General features: G+C 44.9%; 1 protein-coding gene across 1 annotated transcript in view; it reads left to right on the top strand.

Annotated features, from left to right (window-relative positions):
• LOC115471270 (putative hexokinase HKDC1) overlaps positions 1 to 16,547 on the top strand; it is a 220,313-nt gene that overhangs the window by 182,304 nt on the left and 21,462 nt on the right. Inside the window, exon 16 of the mRNA XM_030204972.1 lies at positions 6,848 to 7,003. Coding sequence (XP_030060832.1) covers positions 6,848 to 7,003 — 156 coding nt within the window. The remainder of the gene's footprint in view (positions 1 to 6,847; positions 7,004 to 16,547) is intronic.

The raw sequence follows: 16,547 nt of genomic DNA, 5'->3' as shown, positions 1-16,547 counted from the left end.
GATGGACATCCAAAAAATGACATAAATCGGCACTTGGACGTCCATCTCACAGAGACGTCCAAATCGGTATAATCAAAATCCGATTTTGGACATCTTTCTCAGAAGTCCATCACAAGGACGTCCAAATCTGAAGGGGGCGTATTGGAGGCATGTTTGAGGCAGGATTTGTGCGATCCTAAGACTTGGACATCTTTGAGCCATAATAGAACAAAGCAAAGACGTCCAGGATTAAAACTTGGACATTTTCACCCAGACCTGTTTTTACTACGAATAAGTCACAAAAAGGTGCCCAAAATGACCAGATGACCACTGGAGGCAATCAGGGATGACCTCCTGTTACTCCCCCAGTGTTCACTAACCCCCTCCCACCCTCAAAAAACATGATTAAAAATATTACTTGCCAGCCTCTATGCCATCCTCAGATGTCATACTCAGGTCCATGACAGTGCATGCAGGTCCCTGGAGTAGTTTAGTAGTAGGTGCAGTGCACTTCAGACAGGTGGACCCAGGCCCATACCCCCTCCTACTTGTTACATTTGTGGAGGAAACAGCAAGCCCTCTAAAACCCACCAGAAACCCTCTGTACCCACATATAGGTGCCATCCTTCATCCATAAGGGCTATGGTAGTTGTGCACAGTTGGGGGTAGTGTGTTTTGAGGGGCTCAACACACAAGGTAAGGGAGCTGTGTATCTGGGAGCATTTTATGAAGTCCACTGCAGTGCCCCCTAGGGTGCCTGATTGCTGTCCTGGCATGTCAGGGGGACCAGTCTACTAAAAATGCTGGCTCCTCACATGTCCAAATGGCTTGAATTTGGACATTTTAGACTTGGACGTTTTTGGTTCCGAAAATGGCCGAAAATCAAAGACATCCAAATCCAAGGACGTCCATGGTATTTTCGAACACAAAGATGGACGTCCATCTTTTTTCGAAAATGACCTCCCCGCCTCTGAATTTGGACATCTTTGTAAAATGTCCATATTCACACTTAGACTTTTCTTTCGAAAATGGCCCTCTATGTAGATAACAATGTAACTAGGGTAGATAACAATAGATAATAATATAGACAGGGTAGATAACGATATAGATAACAACGTAACTGGTAGTATAACTAAGGTGGAATGTATGAAGTAGTGTTTGTAGTGTGGTTGGGTAGGACATCATTGGTGCCTAAATTAAAACAGTATAGTGCGGTGATGGCGAACCTATGGCACGTGTGCCAGAGAGGGCACGCAGAGCCCTCTCCCTTGGCACGCGTGCCGGTCGCTGGTTCGCTCCGCCCACTCTCCCTCCCTCCCTCCCTCCGAGTACCAGGCCGGCCTCCCTCCCTCCCACCAAGCACCACGCCGCTTGCCCTCGCTCCCTCCCTCTTCCAAACAAGCATCAGCCCGCTCGTCCTCCCTCCCTCCCTCCCAGCACCCCCCCCCCCCCCTCCTCCTCCTCCTCTGAAATTGAAAAAGCATACCGGGTTAAGGCAGCGTCAGCTTTGGCAGCGGCAACGAAAAGCGTGGTATTCACTCAGCGCGCTTCCCTTCTGTCTCTCTCTCAAGCTCAGAGCTTTTTGTTGCTGCTGCCACTGCCGACGCTGCCTTAACCCGGTACGCTTTTTCAATTTTAGAGGAGGAGGAGGGGGGCCCTGGTGCTGGGAGGGAGGACGAGCGGGCTGATGCTTGTTTGGAAGAGGGAGGGAGTGAGGGCAAGCGGCGTGGTGCTTGGTAGATTGTAAGCTCTCTTGAGCAGGGACTGTCCTTCCCCATGCTAAACTTGTACAGCGCTGCGTAACCCTAGCAGCGCTATAGAAATGCTAAGTAGTAGTAGTAGTAGTAGGGAGGGAGGCCGGCCTGGTGCTGGGTGGGAGGGAGGTAGGCCTGGTGCTGGATGCTGCTGGGTGGGAGGGAGGCCTGACGCTGGGTGCTGCTGGGTGGGTGGGAGGCTTAATGCTTAGTGCTGGCACGGAGGAAGGCCTGGTGTTGGGTGCCGCTGGGTGCTGGGTGGGAGGGAGGGAGGCTTGATGCTGGGTGCTGAGTGGGTGGGAGGGAGGGAGGCCTGGTGCTGGGTGCTGGGAGGGAGGGAGGCCTAGTGCTGGGTGGGAGGGCTGGCGGCCTGATGCTGGGTGCTGGGAGGGCTGATGCTGGGTGCTGGGTGAGCGGGAGAAGAGGGTGGCTGGACATGGGTGGCTGGGGAGGAGGGTGGCTGGAGGGGAGAGGAGGGTTGCTGGACATGGATGGAGGGCAAGAAATGAAGAAGAAAGGAGGAAAGTAAAGAAATAAATAGAAAGGAAGCCCTGGAAACGGAGTTAAGAGAACAGATAGAGAGCAGCAGAATCAGCGACTAGGACCAATATGGATAGAAAAACAAAATCACCAAACAAAGGTAGATAAAATCATTTTATTTTCATGTTAGTGTTTGGAATATGTCCAATTTGAGAATTTACATCTGCTGTCTTATTTTGCACTGGGTATACTGGAGCTGTAACAACTTACAGAAATTATTTATAATGAAAGAAAATCATGTTATTTTTTTCTCCTATACTAGTATAATATTTTCAATGATGTCTGTTTATATGCGCCATGGCTAGTGTAAGGGTGTGTGGCTATCATAGGAGTGGAGTCATATGTGGTGACCCCACCCATAATGAGTACCGTCACTTCGCGATAAATAATTAGATTTTGGGTTGCTGTTTGGGCACTCGGTCTCTGAAAGGTTCGCCATCACTGGTATAGTGTATAGTGGTTATTCAACAACGTGACCATAGAGGGCAAATTAGTACTTCTAGGTGTGTATTTCTAATCAATTCAGTAGAGGCATTGTGTAGTGGTCCTATATTTGACGAGCTAGGCGTTGTCTATATAGTGCTTATTAAAGATCAATGTTTTTAGAGTCTTATGGAATTGTAGATAGTCATTTTTCTTCCAGCTAATGGTAGTGTGTTCAGGTAGGGGAAGCCCAAGGCATGGATGGACTTCAGTTTTAATCCTTTGCAATTGAGTAGGCATAACAACAGGTAGTTTCTAGCAGTTGACTGGGCATTTCATTGTGGTAATATCAGTAGGGGCTAAGATATTCGGGGGTCATGCCGTTGAGGATTTGGTAGACAATGGTCATGATTTTGAATTGTATTCTCACTCTCACTGGAAGCCTGTTATGTCTGGGAATATGAGCCCTTGTGCCCCGACTGAGCACAACGAAGATGGAGTGACACCACACTCGGTCAGGTAGCCAGACAACCCCTAGCTTCACCTGTGAAGCGACTGCCGTTTCCCGAGAGTTGAGCCCCCAGGTCCAGGTGGCCACCAGGACTTCCGGAACCGGCGGGGTTGCACGGCCACTGACCCTACAGGCAGGGAGAGCAGACACCGTCCAGGAGCCAAGGAATCAGCAGCGCAGCGAATAGTCAGAGAAACAGTCCGAGGTCTAGGCAGGCAGCAACTCAGCGTGTAGTCAGGCAACAATCCAGGGTCTAGTACACAGGAATCACAGAAACAAAGATAGCTGGCTGTAGAACACAGACGTACACCACGACCTCTAAGCACTAGAAGCTGAAGCAAGGAAGGACTGGAGGCAGGGCTTTAAATAGTGTAGGAATTAGGTTCAAACATGTGCAGCTGATCCAAGATGGCTGCCTCCATCAGAAGAGATGTCCTACGCCCAAATATGGGCTTCCTGCCTGAAGCTGCCCAACTCCAAGATGGCTGCCACAACCTGAGACGCCCATCTCCAAGATGGCCGTCCTATCCTGGAGATACCACATCCAAGATGGCCGCCGCATCCTCGAATGCCCATACCCTGCGCAAGCAGGCTGCACCTCTGGAGGAGTGGAACAGAGTGTAACAAAGCCAGTGTAATGTATGTAATAAGGGGGTTGCTCTGTGATATCGTGATGCTTTGAAAATCAGATGTGCATCAGTATTCTGCACCGTTTGCAGTCTCTTTAAGCTGTATTCTTCACAGCCAGCATAAAGATACTGTTGCAGTAGTCAATTTGAGATAGTGTCAGGGATTGCATCAAGAGACAAAATGTGGTGGTAGAGAAATGGGACCTTATTCTTCTTAGTTTCCAGAATGTGTGGAACGTTTTTTTTTATTACTGCAGATATTTGTGGTTCGAAGGTTAGTTGTTGGTCTATAATTACCCCGAGTATCTTAAGGCTCTTTTCCAATTGGTATTTGTGATTGTTGATTTCAAGGTCAGTTTGGATATAGGGGTTAGTAGGATTAGATATTACCAGGAATTTGATCTTGTCTTTGTTCAACTTCAGTCTGAATGTGGATGCCCGCGTTGCCATGATATTAAGTCCTAATTGGATTTGGTCTTTTATATCGAGGGTATTTCCTTTAAGCAGGATGTGTATCATTATGTCATCTACATAAATATGCATCCTGAATCAATTTTCTTCTAGTTTCCTGCCCAAAGGTGACATTAGAATGTTAAATAACATGGATGATAAAGGTGAGCCTTCTGGTACTCCGCAGTTAGGGGACCAGGAGGAGGAGAAGCATTTGGACATTTTAACTCTGTATGATCTTTTGGTGAGGAAGGCACGAAACCAGCAGAGTATTGTGTCTAGTAGGTAAATCACTATGTCGTGGTCCACCATATCGAATGCGCTGGACACGTCGAACTGTAGGACCAGGACTGAGCTACCATTGTTGAGCTCTGTTTTCACATCACTCACCAGTGATATCAATACAGATTCTGTGCTGTGTTGTAGTCTAAATCCTGATTGCAATTTGTGGAGAACCAAGAAGCAGGATACATATTCCTTCCGTTGCTGTGAAACTACTACTTCCATGATTTTTACTAGAAGGGGAATGGAAGGAATGGAAGCCACCAGTCTGTAGTTGGATACATCATTTTTCTTGTTTGCAGTGTTCTTGAGGAGTGGGGTGAGTATGATACTTCCTTTGTTACTTGGAATGTATCCATTATTAAGCATGTGGGTTAGATGTTCCATCAGTGAGGCAATGACCCATGTGGGAGCGTCTCTCATGAAGGTGTTTGGACATTCGTAAGGATGCATTGTGATTTTGCATATTTGTGTAATAGGATATTTATTTCTGTAGCTGTGGGTGTTTGGAAGGCAGACCATGATCTGTCTGCACAAATGGGTTCCCATTCCCTGTTTAGTGTGTCCATCTATCGATCAACATTATTCTTTGGTGTTTGTAAATATGATCTTGCTTACCTTTTGTTCTAAGTATGTGGCTAGGGCGGTCACTGTGTGTGTGGGGAGGGAGGGGGGTCTTCATTTATTGATATAGTATCTTGTGTATCTAGTACGTTGGACACTAAGTGGAAAGGTTTTTTGGTATTTAGCTGGCCTGAGCTTATGTATCGCTCAAAATGATTTTTCTAGCCTGTTGGATGAGATTGTTGTAGGTTCTCACTGCCTTGCTCCAGGTTACCTTATTATCTTCCGTGTGATCCTTACTCCATTTCCTCTCTAGTTTCCTGCAAAGCCTCTTGTCTGTTTCAATCTCTTGATTAATCCAGAGGGAGGATCTGGTGGCTGTCTTCTTTTTTGCATTTTTTTGGGTGCTGTCGTCTCCAGGATTAGCCTGCTACTGGTATCCCAGGATGCCAATAAGTCTTCAGTGGATTTCTGGGGTATTGTTGTGTTCCTTTGTTATTCCTACCTCTCTCCAGTGTAGGGAGAAGGTCAGTTTGTAGTGGTCTGACCAAGGAATGGGTGTTCAGTTGCTATCTGCTATGCAACAATTTCTTTGATCCTAGATCCTGTATACGAAAAGGTCCGGTAGGTAACACCAACATCCCATCCCATGCTATGCCACTCCACGTAACTTCTCAACATCTCATACACACCATACACACTTGTCAGATATCCCTCAAGATACATACCTCCACTCTTTATAAATACACCACTCAGATATGTTCACAATTCATATATATCTCCACATGGACCATACTGAGCCAGAATCACACCATATGCAAAACAACTCCTGGTGCCCCCATTCTGCCCACTGCACTGCAGCCAAGGATAGGGAACAATGGACAAGGAGCAATTTTGGCACCCTCACCTCCCTTGTATCCCTGTGTACCCATACAGTCCTTAGTACAGTCCTGCATTGCCAGCCACAACATGCAGATATCATATATGTCTTCTTCCACTAACCTACCCAATCTCTGGTACTCGGAGACATACTTTACCACATCTGTTATCATCAAGCCCTCCATACAGACATGCCTGATTCTGCGAATAGAGCAAGGGGAAATGTGCCATTGTGTCATAACGTATGTAATTTATATCTTGTTAAACTATGAACCAAACTTCTTGCTTTTCAAGTATATATTATAGACTATATGTAGCTCTCTAATGCTAATCCTTGGCATATATTTATTTATTATTTATTTACTGGGATTTTGCTCACACCTTTTCAGTAGTAGCTCAAGTAGAGTTATATTCAGGTACATTAGGTATTTCCCTGTCCCTGGAGAGCTCACAATCTAAGTTTGTACCTGAGGCAATGGAAGGTTAAGTGACTTGCTCAAGGTCATAAGGAGCAGCAGTGGGATTTGAACAGCCATCTCTGGATGTCAATATGGATACTCTAAGCACTAGGCCACACCAGACATGAACAGAATTCTAAAATCTTGACATCAGAACTTTGTAACAGCTCTGCATAGTATATTAAACAATAAACAACAAATATAATGATATATTGTCTATTAATAAAGCCTACTCTAGAAATGTACATTTCCTTCAGATCTTTAAAATGCTACTGGTGCTGTTCTCCGGGTCTGTGGATTCTATGAGTAGTGCAGTGATGGTGTTGACTATATGCTGAAGATGGTTTCCTCATTTTGGGAATTTTCTTTGCACACTAGGTTCGAAAAAATGATCAGTGGAATGTATCTGGGTGAAATAGTAAGGCAAATTCTGATCGAATTAACCAAACATGACCTGTTGTTCAGAGGTCTGATTTCGGAAAGACTAAGAACTAAAGGCATATTTGAATCTAAATTTATATCCATGATTGAAAGGTAAGAAAAATGTTAGATGCTACGATATAATGCTCAAATATAAATATATTATATATATAATGTTCAATATAAAGTTATATTTCTTTGATATGGTTCTAATGGAATGTTTCAATAAATAGGCACTGCATGAATATGTTTATCAGAAACTGAAGAAAAAAAATTAAATGCAAACTTGGTAATATGATCCTGGTCTCTTTCAGTAATTTTCTAATGACTGGGCTGCATAAGTTTCCATTGCTAGTAGAGTTATCATATCTGCATTCTTTCTCCTTATTTCCCTCACACTACTGCTTTGTGGTAACTATTCCATTTAATGCAGAATTTTTCCTTAACGACATAAATCTTTAATTCCACATCTTGTATGGTCCTTCATTGTTCAAGATTTGCCATGTAATCCATCTTCTCATTAGTCTCTGAAGGCTGTCTATACACTATAAATCCCAATGCCACATGCTGCTTTATGTATTTCTAATTCTTACCTTTTTTTTTCTTTTTTTTTTTTTGTAATTCTTTTTTATGGCTCAGACAGACACTGGCTGGCACTGAGTATCCAGGCCTAATTCAACCCACCATGAACTAAATATCGACCAATTAATGTATACATGTGGAGAGTAATGGTGGAGACTAGCTGGAGGGCAAGTAGATGCCTATTTTGGACCTATTTAATAATAACTTGTGGGCACCTATGTATTTTAATAAAATTTCCCCATAAAAGCCACAGAAATTGCAAATAAAATAAAGCTTCATATATTTGCACCTGTTCAGTAGCAGGTATAAATATTCGCATGAACAGTCCCTCAGAATGCATGTATTTTATACACGCATAAAATGCAATTCTATCCATATTCCACCTAAAACCCACCCCCAAATATGCCTATACCTGAGTTACATAAACATACGAACATTCTTGTCACAGTGGGTAATTTTACCTGAGGGTAATTTCTATAAGCAGCATAGTCCCCCAAATTCTAAAAATAGTGCTCAAAATTGTGTGCATGCCCAATTAGTGCATGCAATTTAATTGGCTAACAAGCCAATTGGCACCAATAATTGGGTGCAATCAATTGACACTAATTAAATTTATGCACGCATCTAGCTAAGCACTATTCTATAAAGATGCACGCACAAATTTTTTAGCATACAAGTGAAAAGGGGGTGTGGCCATGGGAGGGGCATTCACTAAAGATGTGAGCAGTATTATAAAATATGGTATATCTAAACTCAAATTTGGTGCAAAGATTTATACCAGGTTTTGGTATAAATCCTTGGTCCCAAACTTGGGTGTAGATCCCAGTGCTGTTATTTTATAAATGGTGCCATTTATGTAATAGTGCTTAGTGGTCATTTTTTTTGGTGCCCAAATTTGAGCGCCATTTCCTGAATCTAGTCCTTTTTGTGCATATACTGGCATAAACTTGCAAAAGAGCCTCTATAAATTATTTCTATTTCTTTATGTATTAAGGGGTCCTTTTACTAAGTGATGGTAAGCACTAACAAATGCTTACCGTGTGGGAAAATGCACTACCGTAGGGCGTGCTGAGGCATCCCACAGTAGTGCTGGCATCTGCGCACCCTTCCCATGCACTAAAAAATATTTTCTATTTTTTAGCGCTGGGAGTGTGTTTGGGGGCGAAGAGTAGGCATGCCCAGCATTAATCAGTTAGCATAGCTACATTGGCACACGCCTACTGATTAGTGCATTGTTAGCGTGCGAGCCCTTTCCGCCTACTAAATAGGGCTCTCACTCTAATGGCCAGGCACTAATTAATTAGTGCGTGGACATTAATTGAGGAAATGAAAAATCTGTCATTTTACAGCTGCACTAAAAATGGCCTCAGCACATGCGGAAACCCACGTGCTAATCATAGTGCAGCCCACCTTTTAGCACAGCTTATTTTATTTAGGGGATCTTTTATTAAAGCTTAGCTTGAGTTATCTGCAGCACGGCCCATAGGAATTAAATGGGCCCTGCTGCAGATAACTCAAGCTAAGCTTCAGTAAAAGACCCCATTAGGTATTTATATACCACTTAGACCTAAGTGGCTTACAGTTTCATTTTTTTTGTACAGTCCCTAGTGGGCTCACAATCTGAGTAATACATTGTACTACTGTTGTACCTGGGGCAATGGAGGGTTAAGTGACTTGCCCAGGGTCACACGGAGCTGCAGAGAGAAAGGAATCTGGTTCCCCAGGATCTTAGCCCACTGCTGGCCATCAGGCAACAGTGGGAACTGAACCCATTTCCCCAGGTCTACAACCTGCTACACTAGCCATTAGATATAAAACAAAAAGTGAGGAGAGTGAATGAGGATACCAAAAAATATATTTATTCACATAAAAAATAAAAATTTAAAAAGTAACATAATATACATAAAAATGACCCGACACGGCCGTGTTTCGGCCCAAAGGTCATTTTTATGTATATTATGTTACTTTTTAAATTTTTATTTTGTATGTGAATAAATATATTTTTTGGTATCCTCATTCACTCTCCTCACTTTTTGTTTTATATCTCACGGTTTCGTGAAGGTTTTTACCTCCTTTTTTGTTTTTACACTAGCCATTAGACCATTCCTCCACTCCACTTAGTAAAAGGGCCCCAAATTTTGTTGTATCTCTTACAACAAAATATCCGAGCAGTGTACAATTCCAGGGGTGTAGCCAGACTTCAGCGGGAGGGGGCTCCAGAGCCCGAGGTGAGGGGGCACATTTTATCCCCCCCCCCCCCGCCATTGCCGACTTTGCCCCCCCCTGCCGCCGACCCTCTTGACCCCCCTCCAGCTGCCAACCCGCCGTCGCCTACCTTTGCTGGCGAGGACCTCAACCCCCGCCAGCCAAGGTCCTCTTCTTCTCGCAAAAGGCTTCCTTCTGTTTCTGACGTCCTGCATGTTGTACGTGCAGGACGACAGACTCACAGAACGAAGCCTTGCAGATCTGCCTTTTGCGAGAAGAAGAGGACCTCGGCTGGCGGGAGTTGGGGTCCCCCACCAGCAAAGGCAGGCGACGGCGGGTTGGCGGCGGGAGGAGGGTTGGGCGGGTCGTCGTCAGGGGGGTCCAAGGCCAAATCTACGGGGGCCCAGGCCCCCCAGGCCCCACGTAGCTACGCCACTGTACAGTTCTGGGCAGTTAGCATAGGATATAGACATTTTAACAAACAGTCCACAGTAGGTAAGTGCTACAATTTATCCAAGGAAAACACACAAGGAGCAAACAATTTGTTTCAACCAGATCTTTCCACAAATAATGACATTTATAACGCTTTTAAAACAATTGCTTGGGTAACATTTATTCCTAGTTTGACATGGCAGGGCATTCTATGAAAAAGTAGAATATGTTGTATAGATTTGGAAACAAATTCTTATTTTAATATGTTTTGAATTGCATATTTTAGATGGTAGAAAGTGAAGACTTTTGCAAGGCACTGTGGAGTCCTTTTACTCAGGTGCGCTAACAATTAGCCCATGCTAAATGATAAAACACCCACAGCAGAGACGTAGCTAGGGGGTGCAAGGAGAGCATCCACTCCCCCAAATGGATTGGGCCTGCAGCATCGCACCAGCACCTATTTTACAAAACATCTACTCCTCCTGACGTGAAAACCTGGCTACACTTCTGCCCCTTTGGAATATAATGGGTGTTTTATCATTTAGCATATGCTAATCATTAGCACACCTTAGTAACCCTTACCCCTGTATCTGTACAGCTCTTCTTCTAGTGAGCAAGTTAACTTTTGCATGCGGTCTATTTCAAGCGGCTGTGATATCCAAGACTGAGTTGGTAGGGATACATTTCACAAGCCAGCAATAGTAAATCTTGCTGCCCAAAGCACATAAGATCATTGCTTTTGAGCTCCTGGAAGTATTTTATGTATGTATGTATTTATTTATTTATTTGCTGCACTTGTATCCCATATTTTCCCACCTATTTGCAGGCTCAATGTGGCTTACAAAATGGTATAACAACATGTACACATTATAGGATAAGAATTTCAAAATATAGATACAGATGGGTACATAGCATTTATTTATTTATTTATTTATTGCATTTGTATCCCACATTTTCCCACCTATTTGCGGGCTCAGTGTGGCTTACAATACATTGTGAATGATGGAAATACAGTCTGTTACAATGCGATTATAGGTTACATTGTGAAGAGTTATGGAAGACAAAGTCAAGTCAAAACATCTTTGGGGCATGGAAATTATTGAATGTGACATTGCGGAAATGATAGGATGATCGAATAATAGCAAGAGGGTGTTAGGGTATGACAACTTTATTTGTGGGTAGATTTTAGGTGTGGAGAGAATACAGGGGAAGAGAATTCAGAAGAGAGTGTATTGATGCATTTCTATTAGTGTGTATGGAGTTCATGTGTTTTGGTCCTTGCAGTAAGTTTTTTCAAAGAGATAAGTCTTCAATCGTTTGCGGAAGTCGGTTAATTTGTAAATCGTTTTCAGGTTGCGTGGTAGTGTATTCCAGAATTGCGTGCTCATATAGGAGAAGGTTGATGCATGTAGTACTTTGTACTTTATGCCTTTGCACTTAGGGAAGAATATCAAAGCAATCATATTAACGGAATAATAATTTTACAATTATTACAAATAAGAATGCATAAGTAAATCATATTGGATTGGAAGTGGATTGAAAGATCAACATAACATAACATAATGATATCAGGACAAGATATAATATTCAGTCGTGATGGTTTGTATAAAAGATGGTAAGCATTATGTTAATAAGTACTGCATAGTTGTTTGATAATTTGTATCTTGCCTAATAAATATAATTTAAACATAATATTCAGTCGTGAGGATGTAATTAGGATGGACAGATAGGAGGGTTCCTTAATAGTTGTGATTGGAATAATTAGGAAGTCAGATCGTTATGGGGAATCTTTATTGTACGCCTTTATGAATAAGTAGGTCTTTAATAACTTTCGGAAGATTGTCAGGTCATGTGTTGTTTTTATGGCAATCGGTAATTCATTCCATAGTTGCGTGCAGGTGTATGAGAAACTGGATGTATGTACAGACTTGTATTTAAGGCCTCTGCAATTGGGATAATGAAAGTTTAAGCAGGTGCGTGATGAACGTTTATTGTTTCTCTCTGGTAAGTCAATTAAGTCTGACATGTATGATGGGGCATCTCCATAAATGATCAGTTGCACACCAGGAACTTAGAAGTCCTAATTCTGGGAATAGATCCACTAAAAAGTCTACAATTCCTGTAACAGTGTGGAACACCTCTGCCCAGAAGAGAGAAACCATAAGAAATGTATTTATTTTTTTTGAAGAAATTTACTCAAGGTGATATACTGCAAGAATAAGTCAAACATAAGCAAAAGATAATTACAGCAGTAAAAATATTCAAACAACATTACAAAGTATGGCATAGTATGCTACATTACAATGTCAACAGAATATGCAATAAAACATTTTAATAGACAGTATAGGATGTAAGCAAAGATGGAACATATAGACAGATAAGGTAGAGTAACAGGAGTAAGAAAATAAGGTACTAATTTAAGGAAAGTTGCAAGTGAGGAGGTCAGAAGTGTGCTTGAATGTTATTTTGGCTAGGGTAGGAGTGTGTAAACTTGTGCTATAGAATGTGCAGCCAGGGTCATTCCTTGTGTGTGTGTGTGACTAACAAGTTAGTTACTTCTTCCATTAAAGGCCTAGTTGAAAAATACAAGCTTTCACTTGCTTCCTGAAGTAGAGATAGTCTTCTGTTAAGCAAAGCCTTTCAGTATCTACCACATCTACAGCATCTCCAGCAAAGGGGACTAACATGCAGCGGCATAGCCAGACTACCAATTTTGGATGGGCCTGAACCTAAAGTGGGTGGGCACAAAATTTTCTCTCTACTCCCCTTCCCCAGCAAAATTTAGTCACACTAATCAGATGCATTTGTCACACAGGGGTAAAGTGCTTCTTTTCAGTGCATCAGGTTTCAGAAAATAATTTATTTAATAGCCTAACACCCTTTTCAATGAGCTTTCAGAGGCCAAAACCTCCTGCCTCAGGTCAGTATAATGCTGTTATGGTATCCTCTCCTGACCTAAGGAAGGAAGTATTGGTCTCTGAAACTTTATTAACACAGGTACCATATTACTTTATCCTAAATTAAAAATAAATTTATTTTCTTTACCTTTGTTGTATGGCCATTTACTTTTTCTTATTGTGTTGCTCCCAGTCTCTAGATTCTGCTTTCCTTCGTCTTTCTCTTGCCAGGGTTTCCTGTCCATTCATCACCTATGGCTTTTCATCTTTTCCTCACCCTTGTTCTCCACATGCCCCTTCCTCTTATTCTCCAGTCTTTCCCTACTCTGTCCTCTACCTCTTTCCATCCAGCAGCTCCCCTCTTTCTCTCCCCATCCTTCCAGTGTCTCCCCTCTTTCTTTTGCATCCAGCGTCTCCTTTTTCTCCAGGGCCATGCCAACCCGGTAAGCGCGGTAAGCACGGCAGGAGGGCGCCTGCCAATCAAGGGCGCCACCGCCGCTGCCGCCGCCAGCCAAGTCGTGTTCTAAAATTAAAAAATATAAACCTCTCTCGCATTGTTGGCGCCTATTCGCATGCGCTGCTGGGTCTGGCTGACTGGCTCGCTGCTGCCTTCCCGTGCGCAGCACTCGTTCGTCTGTTTAGCACCGCCCCAGCTCTGACGCACGCCTGTGGAGCCTCGCAGGCAGTCCGACTCTCCAGGACCTGGACGGGTGTTGCCGCCATCGCGTTGGAGTGCAGTGTGCAGCAGTGCTGAGAGGAGAGAGGAGAGCCGGCGCCGCTGCTGGATGATTGATCGCTGCCCGCTCCTGTGGTGCTCCGCATTAATTTTGTTTTTTGCTGTGAGAGTCAGAGTCAGACTGTGGTGGACAGCACTGGTAAGGTTTCGCCTTGTTGTGTTAACTTTTCATTACTTTGTTGGCTGGCTGGCGTGGCGTGGGCCTACTTATCATGGATAAAGAAAAAGAAAGTGCATTTGAGGCTGCAGGTTGGGTGGGGGACTGGAACCAACCAGGCCAGCTGGGGAAGAAAAGAAAGATGGGATAATGTGTGATATAAATGCAACAAATAAACAACAGCCAACAGGCAAGGAAATTTCTGTTGGGGGGGAGGGGGGGAGAGAACAAGCTAGAATCAGGGAGGAAGGAGGGGAGACTAAGACACGAGGAAAGGAAGAGATAAGTTGATAATGAGTAATAAAATGGATTTTGACATAACACAGTCATATTTCCAGTTCTAGTAGTACTTAAGATCCAGCAACTATATATAACTGTATAACCACATTATGCTTGGGGCTCCAGCCACTGGACACACATGTGGTGGGAGTCTGATAGTGCCATATTCTTCCCGCACTGTGGGTATTTTTTAAATCCTGGTTTTCATATTGGGTCGTGAGGCTTGGCCTTTGATTTTGATTTGTCTTTTGTTTTTTGTGCTTTGGAATCCAGCATTGTTATAGAGAGTGGAGCAGAATTTGTCTGTAGGCTAAAAGCTCATGAAACAGACTGGCACATGGGTGCTTTGGTTGGAGTAACCACTAGGTGTGCAAGTTCAGACATGCTCAAAGATTTTTCTGGGCTCTAGGGAGCAGGTCAGAACTGGCGTCTTCTAGTGATGATGTCACCCTATGTGTGGCTACCTTATTTTGCTTACACACAAAGTCCAATGCAGTGTTTTTCAACAGGTGTGCCACAGCTGCTCCCTAGGTGAGATGTGGGCAGGAGCGGACTGACTTCTGGCAACTGAAGACCCAGAGCAACAGGGGGCCCATTGCCACATTTCTCCCTGTTTCTTTGACTCTCTCCCCCCCCCCCCCAAATGTCTTGAAGGAAGTTCCCCGGCAGCAGCAGTAATTCACAACCGCTTCATGCAGCCTGATTGAAGTCTCTTCTGCCCTGGTCCACCCCCGCATAAAAGGAAGTTGCATCAGAAGGGGGTGGGTCACGGCAGAAGAGAGGTTCCAAACAGCAGCGGTAGCGGTGAATTCCTGCCGCTGCCGGCGGGGGGGGGGGGGCGCCAACTGATAGTCTGCAGGGGGGCACCAGAGACCCTTGGCACAGCCCTGTTTTTCTCCTTACCCTTCCATCCAGTGTCTTTCCTCTTTCTCTCCTCATCCTTCCACCCATCTACCCTCTCTCCTGATCCTTCCATCTAGTGTCTCTATCTCCCCTCTCCTTCTAGCCAGTGTCTCTCTATCTCTCTACCCTTTTCTGTTCAGTCTCCCCTCTCTCTCCACATCCTTCCAGTTTCTCCCCTTTCTCTCTGCATCCTTTCATCCATCTCCCCTCTTTCTCTCCACATCCTCCCATGTCAGGCAGCTCTCTCCCTTCCCTCCAGTCCCTTCTTCCTCTTCCTCCCTTGTCCAGAAGCTCTCCAGCCCCTTCCTCCTCTCCCTTGTCCCATGTCCCATGTTCAGTCTCCCCTCTCTCTCCACATCCTTCCAGTTTCTCCCCTTTCTCTCTGCATCCTTTCATCCATCTCCCCTCTTTCTCTCCACATCCTCCCATGTCAGGCAGCTCTCTCCCTTCCCTCCAGTCCCTTCTTCCTCTTCCTCCCTTGTCCAGAAGCTCTCCAGCCCCTTCCTCCTCTCCCTTGTCCCATGTCCCATGTTCAGTCTCCCCTCTCTCTCCACATCCTTCCAGTTTCTCCCCTTTCTCTCTGCATCCTTTCATCCATCTCCCCTCTTTCTCTCCACATCCTCCCATGTCCAGCAGCTCTCTCCGTTCCATCCAATCCCCTCCTCCTCTCCCTCCCATGTCCAGCAGCTCTCTCCCTTCCCTCTAGTCCCTTCTTCCTCTTCCTCCCTTGTACAGCAGCTCTCTCCCTTCCTGCCAGTCCCTTCTTCCTCTCCCTCCCATGTCCCAGCAGCTCTCTCCCTTCCCTCCAGTCCCTTCTTCCTCTCCCTCCCATGTCCAGTAGCTCTCTCCCTTCCCTCCAGTCCCTTCTTCCTCTTCATCCCTTGTCCAGCAGCACTCCAGCCCCTTCCTCCTCTCCCTCCCATGTCCCAGCAGCTCAGCCACTTTCCCTCCGAGCCCACCCATCCACATCCTTCGCGCGCTGTCGCTGCCCTTTTGTCCCACGGAGACAGCGTTCAGCATTTCCTTCCTGCCCTGTCTTCTCCCCAGGCTCCGCTGCATCAGTCCCTACAAGTGGAATTCTTCTCCTTTTTGCCCATCGCGCTGTGCTGCCATACACACAGGCAGCTTCGCTCCCCCCTGCCGCGTTCATCCGGCCCTAAACAGGAAGTGCATCAGAGAGGGCCAGATGGGCGCAGCAGGGGGAGGAGCGAAGCTGCCTGTGTGAATGGCAGTGCAGCGTGACGGGCGAAAAGGAGAATGCACTTGCAGCGGAGCTTGGGGAAGACAGGGCAGGATGGAAACACTGAACGCTGCCTCCGCGGGACAAAAGGGCAGCGACAGCGCACGAAGGATGTGGATGGTCGGGCCTGGAGGGAAAATGGCTGGGCCTGGGCCTGTCCAGGCCCACCCGTGGCTACGCCCCTGCTAACATGTCAGCTGAATTTATAGAAGGTTGGGTATATAGGA

This window comes from Microcaecilia unicolor, chromosome 5 (genome assembly GCF_901765095.1).
Source record: "Microcaecilia unicolor chromosome 5, aMicUni1.1, whole genome shotgun sequence".
In the NCBI taxonomy this organism is placed as follows: Eukaryota; Metazoa; Chordata; class Amphibia; order Gymnophiona; family Siphonopidae; genus Microcaecilia; species Microcaecilia unicolor.
Note: the sequence above shows the minus strand (reverse complement) of the source record. Positions and strands in the feature narration are given on the sequence as shown.